Raw genomic sequence first — 10,712 nt, 5'->3', positions numbered from 1 at the left:
AATAATAGTTATAGAATTATAAAATGCATAAAAATAAATAAATTTCATATATATACACCAAATAATAAATATGACTTTTATATACATTAACATATACAATGTATTACAAGGAAAATATAATAAAAAAAATACTAAATAAAAATTATTTTGTTTACGGATGATAAAGTAGAATATTTCCAAACATTAGCCATAAAAATCATAGCTCTTTTCTTCTAACGGAAATACATTCTTGTATCCATAACTCTCTTAAAAAATAAATAAATAAAAGAGTTTACTTAGGAAAACTAAAGAGATTTCATTAAAGTGGTTTATTTATGTATTTTTAGATACGTATGCTTAAAATAATTTTAAAGTTAATGAGTTAATCATGGTTAAAAAATTAATATCAAAATATATTAAAATAAGAGCAAGACTTAGGTACAGTATTTAGGTGTTGTTCCTTAGGTTTTCCTTTTAAAATTTTGTCATGTAGATTTTTTTTCATAGGAAGGAAGTGTATTTTTTAATTAAGTAACCACATAACTGAATCTTAAGAAAAAAAATCTAAAAAATAGTACCTAAAGTGTTGTACATAAAATTTTTCCTTAAAATAAATACAAGAAAATAGTATTAGTACCTTAAATTAGTGTTTGTACAAAATTTTTAAACTATAAAGGGAAAATTTATGCCTACTTTAATATTTTTAAAGTCAGGGGAGGTTCCCTCAGCCACTAAGTATAATATAGTTTCACATTTAGACTTTAAAAAATTATTAAACATTTCTAAATTATGCCAATAACCGGTAAGGAGCTTCTCACCATATTTATAGTGTTGTTGTACTATAACTTACTCTTTAGTTTCATTGCAACTATGGAATGAATTTTTTCTATCATGAATGTTATCAAAACTACGTTTTTTGAAATATAAAAATACGTCCAGTGTCATTTTGATATATCATAAATATTGAATTGAAATGTATTAAAAAATAGTTATTTATGTCTTTTATTTTTCTTTTTATATATTTTGTTAATATTGAATATGCTAAAATGCAAATTACACCTTTTAAATTCAATTAAAATACAGTTCAAACCTTTAACTTTAGTTTCATTCTTCTAAATTTCACTTGAGTTATTTAAATTTCAAATTTATTTAATTCAAACTTTCTATTCGTTAAAAAATTGTCATTAAATATGCAATTAACTAATGAAAACAAATCACACATAAAAAATATATAAAAATATATATTTTATTAATTTTATAGATTCTTTTTATGTGACAAATATTTTTTTTAATGGCAATTTTTTTAACGAAATTGGATGGAAGACTTGAATAGAATAAGCTTGAAATTTAAAAGACTCAGCCAAGCGAAAGTAAAGTTAAAGGATTAAAATGAATTTTAATCAAACTTAGAGAGGATGCAATTTTCATTTTAACCTACTAAATATATGTTAACTTAATTTTAAATTTTGGCACACATTTTTTAAATAAGTTTTTTTTTTTGGGTAAATGATTTTTTTTTTCTATTTAAAGAGGGAGAGCTTCAAGTTCATGTTTATTATTTTGAGTTATCAGCATTTTTTTTTATAAGAATTATCAACATTTTTTAATTCATGGTTTGGTTTCCAAATATAAAACCTTGTTTTCATCCTTGAGCACGTGATTATTTTACTGTATTTACTATTTCAGCTAACTTTTACTTTTATCTATAATATTTTCAATAAAAAGCTTCCAGTTTCAACAAAATAAGCGAATCCCAAACGGATCCTAAATATATTTTATGCGAACGCGCAAATTAATATATATCCTTCAACTGTCTTTTTAGGTTTTTTCCACGCCTACAACCTCAAAGGCGTACGAATAAATTGAAAGGACTTGCAATTATTCTATATAATTTAGACCCACGAGCTATCTGATTCCACCAAGATTTTCCACCCAAAGCTTTGACATAAAAGGCCATTTTACTTCATTTACACGACTAAATACTCTACTCGTTCACACTTCTGGTTACATAGTCTTTTTTGTTTGGCTGAATAATACTCTGATTAGAAGGAAAAAGAAATAAAGAAGTTACATAGAAAAGGACATAAATGAGATGCCGATCTTTCCCTTAAAATTACACAAAATATCCTACACAAAATATCTCTGGTCCTCCTAACCAACAAAACACCATCATTCATGCAAATGTGACTCACTTAATGAATTTTTTTATTTCTTTTTATTTCTTATATTGATTAGGAAGATAATTCACACATTTGTATAGGTGACTTTATTTTTTTGTTTAAAAGGGACCACTTTAGCAGTCCTCCCGATAAACTTAATAATTTCTTCTATTCCACAATATTTGAATATTATGGGCAACAAAAATTACTTCCTTATTCTGAGAATAATAATAATAATTTCCTTATAAGTATGATTAACAATCCCGTCAACAAAGAAGTTCAAAATAAAATAGTGGAAAATAATATTAATTTCTTATGGGAGTTTTAGCTTTTCTGTTGCTTGTATTGCAAATCTTACCTAGTCAGTTCTGGAAAATTTATGAATATGTGTTAAGGTTTTCTTCCTCAACTCACATAATATGCATCCATTTTCACAATTACCGGTCTAGCTAAAATTATTTGGCAACCTAACTTCAACAATAATGGCTTAAGTCTTTCTTGAATTTTCAGTTTGCAGTGTTTTTGTTTTGTTTTGTTTTTTTTTTTTTTTCCACTCCGAGCTATCTAGTGGGTTGTTCTCTAGTCCTCCAAAGTTTCCAAGATAAAACTCCATTTTATCATAAGCTTTCTCCACGTGAATCTTTCATATGTCATAAACCCTTTCTTAACTCTCATTTCCCTCATCACATGCGTAATCTCTTGAGCAATTATGGTGTTGTCCTAGATTACCCGTCCTAGGACAAAAGCTCTTTGTCATAGGGATGTTAGCTTTGGGCGTAATTGCTTCAATTTGTTCGCCATAATTTTAGACGTACTTATTGGTCTCAAGAGTTACACTTTAGACCCATATTTTACTATTGATCATGTCAATTTTAAGCTAACTATCAAATTAAGCCCAACTATTAATGTCATTAGCCAATCAACATATTGCATGGATACATAATCAAAACAAAGAATTCCGAACAATCAATAACACCCACGAGAACACTGAAAGTGGTCATGGGAGATAAACCCAACAATTGGGCAAAAAACTCTCCGAGGCCTATAGCACCAAACAATCTACTAAATAAGAGTAGTTGCGATACAAATCACTTACAAGACCCTCCAAGCTAAGTAATGACCAAGTGATTGAGCCTCCAGTTCTATCTAGCATCTAGTTTCTCGAATATTCTTTTCTTCTTGATAGTCATCAGATCTGTGAATTGAGCTGTCAATCACAAGATCAAGTCTCCTTGGCCACTCCAAGGCCTCTTGAAGATTTTGTGATTTCTCTGACAACTCCCTAACACCAAACGACACCAAGAACTTTGAATATATATTTTTCCTTCTTTCTGTTTATCGATTTTAATCTCCTCTCATAGAAATTGATAATTGGAAAGGGAGGAGGTAGAGTAAGGAAACAATAGTCGCCCCAAAGTTTTGTAAATATAAGTAACAGTCCACCCCTAACATTTGTGATAAGTGTAATAGATTCAATGAAATCTTTAGTTTGGTCTTCGAGTTATCCAAATAAACATTCTTAATTTTTTATGAATTTGGTAGATTGGATAACTCAATGGCAAGATAGATTTTTCATTTCGAAGCCAAGGACAAGTCAAGAATACTATCGCTCAACCAATGAAAGGCTAGTCCACATAAATAGGGTGGTTAAATGGCAAAATAGGAATTACATTAATTGTTTCTAATTTTCTATCATGTTTATCACAAAACTCAGGGAAAGGATTGTCATTTTCTACAAACACTTGAGAGGTTATTGTTATTACCTCAGAGCATAATTACCTTATAAACTTACTTTATCATCATTCATATTATAATATCTAAAACAAAACAAAACAAGCCAATGAAAATATATTTTCCTTTCACAAAAAAGAAAAGAAAATATATTTGTATTATCCATAATTCAGTAAAATAAAATAATCATAACATTTTCACGTAGGAAAAAAAAATCCAAGTAACAAAATGTAGATAATTCACTTCACACCCAAAAGTGATAACACAACACATTATATATCATGCAAATAATCTTATTTGTAATCATCGTCGTCATCTTGTAGAAATAGATTTGTCTATCTAAGGGCAACTATACACAAAATAAATTATTTATTTAAATAGACTTTGGCAATCCCAATCTAAAGAGAAATTATCCAATCAAAAGTCTCTACAAAAATCCAAATAAAGAACAAAAAAATAAGTATAGTAATAATAACTACAAGAGAAAAAGAGAAGAAACCTTACTTCCTCTCAATTATATAATAGAACCAAAAATATAATGGGAAAAAAAATTGGAGAGAGAGAGAGAGAGAGAGACTTTGATAACTTCAGTGAACATTGGACAAACCATAAAAGATATTTAGGAAAAATTATATATTTGAGTAAAACAAAAAAGAAACAAAAAAGAAAAATATTTCTAAGATTAAATTTAAAGTATGAAATGAATCAATTTCAAAAAGAGATAATTCTTTTTCCAATATGTTGGTAAGTGAAAAGTCAAATTTTACATAGGTCATGTTAACGGGTGCCTTTAGTGAGAAATTATACAATATTTCGGTGGATCACATCACTTGTCCATAATTTCATTAAAAAACTCCCATTTGTTTAAAATTGCTAAGTCAGTAATCAGTTTCTGTTTAAAAAAAATTTCTAACTCAACAATTTTAAATAGGTGTGAGTCTTTTAGTAGAATGGTAGACCACGTCACTTATCCACCATGTAGATCTTCTAATTTCTTGCCTTTAGGACACTTATTAATAAACCATTTTAAGAAAATTTTGAAGCCACTTTCATGGGAAATATAAAAAGCCGTTAAAAAAATTAATTGTTTTATCATTTCTCCATAAAATGTTTTTAGAAATATTTTTTTAACCAATGTCTTTATAGCTTCCGTTAATTTTTCCCATTTTACATAATAGACAACTATTCATAGATTCGAAACTATTAGTTCAATACACGCTAATAAAATCATACAACCCACGAATCTTTTCGATACACTCAAATAATTCAAAACCTTTTACAAACAATTCAATACTTAAAAGATACATGATACAGTTCATCCAATTCTATCAATTAGGAGATTGTACATTAACAATCAATGAACACGCAACTAGTCTTTGTTTTGTGTATGGAGAGTATGATAAAAATTTCATAAAGCAAAGGGTGGTCCCAAAACCAGCAATAAAGTAGAACTTTAACGTTAAAGATAAAGATGGTTTGAACCATGTCAGGGGTTGTAGAGGGTGAAAATTGAATAGGAGGGGCTCAACCCAGCTTGGTAGCCAAGAAAAGCAGCAAAGGGGCCAATTGGGGGAATCATAACCTCCCATGCCATTAACACAGAGCTCATTGATTTGGTTCCTATGTGGGCCTCTATTTGTTTACTTAACAACAAGTATTTTATTTTTTAGTGAAGCAACAATTGCACACCAATTGATCTGTATAATGATTCCACTTCAAATTCAGCACATGGGTCCCACAGTACATTATCTTTTTCTTTGTTAAATTCCCCTACAACATGGAATTCATTCTGCCTGGTGTGATTATGAGATGGGATTGGAATTTTGGATAGGGTTGTGATTTATTTCATCCTGTCATGAACAAGAATTATTATGCTCATTCCATGAATTTGTTAACATGGATCTAGATATTAGTGCACGGTTGATGTGTTCTAAGGTTGTGCGTGTGGCTATAATAAAGCATCAATCCATTTTATCCTAATTTGAAATAATGTCAAATACATAATTTGTAAGATTTAATATATTTTTAGAGTTATGGGTGTAATATGAATTATAGGAAAAACACATTGGTTGTGGATTCAAATCAAGTGCCCAATTGACAAGGGACAGTTGGGGATAGCAGGTCAAAATGTGAAATTGACAAATTACCAAATGTATTATGATCCAAGCACTGTTGATCGAATGGGATGAAATGAAATCCGAAGGAAACTGCAATGTCAAGGTTTTAATTCTTATTCTGCATATGAAAAAACCATCAAAATGAACATAAATATAATTGAATAAAGAGAAGTGGATTCTGCAGCCAAAACCAAGTAGTTGAGAGTTGAGACCCGAAGATTTGACTCTACATGGACCATCTCAAATGGAAGAACCAGAATCAAAAACAACTTTCCATTTTAATGCAAAAGAAACTATAAATCAATGAATTGACATGAACCACTGGTCACACCAGGGTGCACAAAATGCATGAACAAACTCTGAAATGAGAGACAATATAAAAAGGTGCAGATTGGTATCTGAGTTCTTTAACATAAAAGCCCCTATTGCTCATAATATCATCACAATATCTAGTAGGGAAACATTCTCACGCTTACTATCAGACAGTGGCCCTTGGATCAAGCACAGTCCAAATTTTTAGCTCTAAAGCACCGATCTGAGAAATAGACCTTGTCTGTGGGGGCCAACCCTTTTGACTAAAAGTCAAATCAATCCTCTCATGAAATTCTCTCTCCCCCTACAAATTCTAGTACTCAAGAACCGTATAAGTACATACCCACCACCAACTTCAATCCAATTCCCTTCTTTTCTTATTCATTCCCACGTTCCCTCCTTTTCCATTTTATAAAACATACACACACACAAAAAAAAATAATAATAATAAAGCAGCTTCTTTTCCTAAAGTTTTTTTTTCCTCTGCTTTCCACAGCAATTTCTCATCATATCCACCACTCTCTCTCTCTACACACTACACATAACACACTCAAACAGCCCCTCTCTACTCTATACACACTGTCTCATTTCTCTCTCTCTCTCTCTCTATTGTGTTCCTGCAAATTGTGTCTTCAATGGAGGGCAACCCAGTTCAGCTTTTCTATCATCTTGCTCTGCCACTTCTCTTCATGCTGTTTGTTTTAGTTCCTGGGACAAAACAAGACGGGGATTCAATGATCAAGACTGATGTACAAGCTCTTATTATGTTCAAGAAGATGATACAGAAGGACCCAAATGGAGCTTTATCAGATTGGCAGCTCGACAGGAATCCATGCAGCTGGCATGGAATTTCATGCTCTTTAGGACGAGTGACTCAACTCGATCTTACAGGGTCTTATCTTGTTGGGACTATGTTCTTTGATCCTTTGTCTTCCCTTGAAATGTTATCTGCCCTAAAGCTGTCTACCAATTCGTTTTACATAAATGCAACTACTTTGCTTCACCTCCCACCTGGTTTGAAACAGCTTGATCTATCTTTTAATATTCTTGTTGGTTCTGTCCCTGAAAATTTGTTCCTCAGGTGTCCTGATCTTGAAGATGTGAATCTTTCTTTTAGCAATATGACGGGTTCTTTACCCGAAACTCTCTTATTGAATTCAGATAAACTGCAGGTCCTTGACCTCTCTTATAACAATCTAACAGGCTCAATTTCTGAATTGAAAATTGATAACTCTTGCAGTTCCTTGCTGCGGCTTGATCTCTCTGGAAATCGTATATCGGGGTCCCTTCCAAACTCCTTTTCAAACTGCACGAGTCTCCAAACTTTGAATTTAGCTTACAATTGGCTCTCTGGGGAAATCCCAAGATCATTTGGGCAGCTCAACAGTTTACAGAGATTGGATCTCTCTCGAAATTATCTCACTGGCTGGATCCCTCCTGAATTGGGAGATGCATGTGGCTCACTTTCAGAACTTGTGCTTTCTAATAATAACCTTTCAGGCTCAATTCCTGCCTCTTTATCCTCTTGTTCTTGGTTGCAGTTTCTTGACCTGTCTAATAATAATATATCGGGTCCCTTACCCGATTCCTTTTTTAAGAAACTTGTCGCACTAGAGAATTTGTTGTTGAGTAATAACATAATCTCTGGATCATTTCCTGCTTCTATATCATCTTGCAAGAGCTTAAAGATTATAGATTTTAGCTCTAACAGGATTTCAGGTATCATCCCACCAGATATATGTCCAGGAGCTGCCATGCTTGAGGAGTTGAAAATGCCGGATAATCTCATCACGGGAGGAATCCCTGCTGAGTTATCACAATGTTCACAGCTGAAGAAAATTGATTTTAGCCTAAACTATCTCAATGGCTCAATTCCAGCAGAGCTTGGGAAGCTTGAGAATCTTGAGCAGCTAATAGCATGGTTCAATGGATTGGAAGGTAGAATCCCACCAGAGTTGGGAAAATGCAAGAATCTCAAGAATCTTATCCTCAACAACAATCATCTGAAAGGTGAAATTCCAGTTGAATTGTTCAATTGCAGGAATCTTGAATGGATATCGCTCACAAGCAATGGACTCACCGGTGAGATCCCAAAGGAATTTGGTCTATTGACAAGACTGGCTGTTTTGCAACTAGGGAATAACAGCTTCAGTGGGCAGATACCAAGAGAGCTAGCAAAGTGCAGCAGTTTGGTTTGGCTGGACTTGAACAGCAACAAGCTTAATGGGGAGATTCCACCTCAACTTGGCCGACAGCTAGGGGCAAAAGCATTTTCCGGATATCTTTCTGACAACACCTTGGTGTTTGTACGTAATGTGGGAAATTCATGTAAAGGAGTTGGAGGTTTGTTGGAATTTTCAGGAATTCGACCTGAAAGACTACAGCAGATCCCTACACTGAAGACTTGTGATTTCACAAGATTTTATTCTGGTCCAGTCCTAAGCCGTTTTACAAAGTACCAGACGCTGGAGTATTTGGATCTTTCTTACAATGAGCTTCGTGGTAAAATCCCCGACGAACTTGGGAACATGGTGGCCTTACAAGTTCTTGTGTTAGCCCACAACCAGTTATCTGGTGAGATTCCGTCATCACTTGGCCAGCTCAAAGATTTAGGTGTATTTGATGCATCACATAACAGATTGCAGGGCCATATTCCAGACTCCTTCTCAAACCTATCATTTTTAGTGCAAATTGATCTATCCAACAACGAATTAACTGGAGAAATTCCATCAAGAGGACAACTCACTACACTTCCTGCAAGCCAGTATGCGAACAACCCAGGACTCTGTGGGGTTCCATTACCTGAATGCACAATTAGCAATGAAGCACCAACAATTCCAAGTGGCGATGGTAACAGAGGAAGTCGGAAGACAACAGCTGCATCTTGGGCAAATAGCATTGTCCTAGGGATTCTCATCTCAATTGCTTCTGTCTGCATACTGATTGTGTGGGCAATCGCAATGCGTGCAAGGCGGAAGGAGGCAGAGGAAGTCAAGATGCTTAATACCTTGCAAGCATCCCATGCAGCCACCACATGGAAAATTGACAAAGAAAAAGAGCCATTGAGCATAAATGTAGCAACTTTTCAGAGGCAGCTGAGGAAGCTAAAGTTCTCCCAACTCATTGAGGCTACCAACGGCTTCTCAGCAGAAAGTCTTATTGGGTGTGGAGGGTTTGGAGAAGTGTTCAAGGCGACATTGAAAGATGGGTCAAGTGTTGCAATCAAGAAGCTCATACGACTGAGCTGCCAGGGGGACCGAGAATTCATGGCTGAGATGGAAACTTTAGGGAAGATCAAGCATAAGAATCTTGTGCCTCTATTGGGTTATTGCAAAGTCGGCGAGGAGAGACTCCTTGTGTATGAATTTATGGAATATGGAAGCCTAGAAGAAATGCTCCATGGGAGGACAAAGACACGAGATAGGCGAATTCTGACATGGGAGGAAAGAAAAAAGATTGCAAGAGGTGCAGCTAAAGGACTCTGTTTCCTACATCACAATTGCATCCCACACATTATACACAGGGACATGAAGTCAAGCAATGTACTACTTGACCATGAAATGGAAGCCAGGGTCTCTGATTTTGGAATGGCAAGGCTTATTAGTGCACTTGACACACACCTAAGTGTAAGCACACTGGCAGGCACACCTGGATATGTCCCACCTGAGTATTACCAAAGCTTCCGCTGCACTGCAAAAGGCGATGTCTATTCTTTTGGTGTTGTCCTCTTGGAACTCTTGGCAGGGAAACGTCCAACAGACAAGGAGGACTTTGGAGATACCAACTTGGTGGGGTGGGTGAAAATAAAGGTAAGAGAAGGTAAACAAATGGAAGTAATAGACCCAGAGTTGCTCTTAGTGACAAAAGGAACTGATGAAGCAGAAGCTGTAGAAGTAAAAGAGATGATAAGGTATTTGGAAATAGCATTGCAATGTGTGGACGATTTCCCTTCCAAAAGGCCTAACATGTTGCAGGTTGTGGCTAATCTGAGAGAGCTGATGCCTGGATCAGCCAATGGAAGCAGCAACAGTGGTTGAACTATGACTTCTTTTTTTTTCATTGATTATGATTAGTGTATGAAGATAAGGTTGTAAGATTTCTTGTTCAGATGTTGAAGATTTTGCTGTACCTATTTTACTAGTCTTTATCTTCTTTTGCTTTGTTGATCAACAATCACTGCCCATCAGTTAGAGAGCATTTATTGTGGCTTAAACTAATGCAAATGCTTAGATTCATAGATGCAAACACTGGGGTGAGGACATTGATAACAAAGACCAAAAGCCATTAAACCCCAAAGGATTGGTCTAGTGGTTTTAAATACCTCATAAAATCCATGAGGTCTTGAGTTCAAAACTCATTGCCTGCACTTGAGATCACTATTCCTCCTGTATTTACCTGATGTGTGTAGGACAGG

General features: G+C 34.3%; 1 protein-coding gene across 1 annotated transcript; it reads left to right on the top strand.

Moving 5' to 3' along the window:
• Positions 1 to 6,459: 6,459 nt before the first annotated feature.
• Positions 6,460 to 10,438, top strand: LOC126717801 (serine/threonine-protein kinase BRI1-like 2). The gene has a single exon (XM_050419705.1). It carries the CDS (start codon positions 6,934 to 6,936, stop codon positions 10,333 to 10,335), a length of 3,402 nt encoding a protein of 1,133 aa, XP_050275662.1. The 5' UTR covers positions 6,460 to 6,933; the 3' UTR covers positions 10,336 to 10,438.
• The last annotated feature ends 274 nt before the right edge of the window (positions 10,439 to 10,712 follow it).

Source organism: Quercus robur, chromosome 3 (assembly GCF_932294415.1).
Source record: "Quercus robur chromosome 3, dhQueRobu3.1, whole genome shotgun sequence".
Classification (NCBI taxonomy): domain Eukaryota; kingdom Viridiplantae; phylum Streptophyta; class Magnoliopsida; order Fagales; family Fagaceae; genus Quercus; species Quercus robur.
The sequence above is the reverse complement of the archived record's forward strand: the minus strand, read 5'-3'. Positions and strand labels throughout refer to the sequence as shown.

What these genes read in the sequence shown, in the direction of transcription:
- LOC126717801 (XM_050419705.1), top strand. Translation starts at nt 6,934, where the DNA reads ATGGAGGGCAACCCAGTTCAGCTTTTCTATCATCTTGCTCTGCCACTT.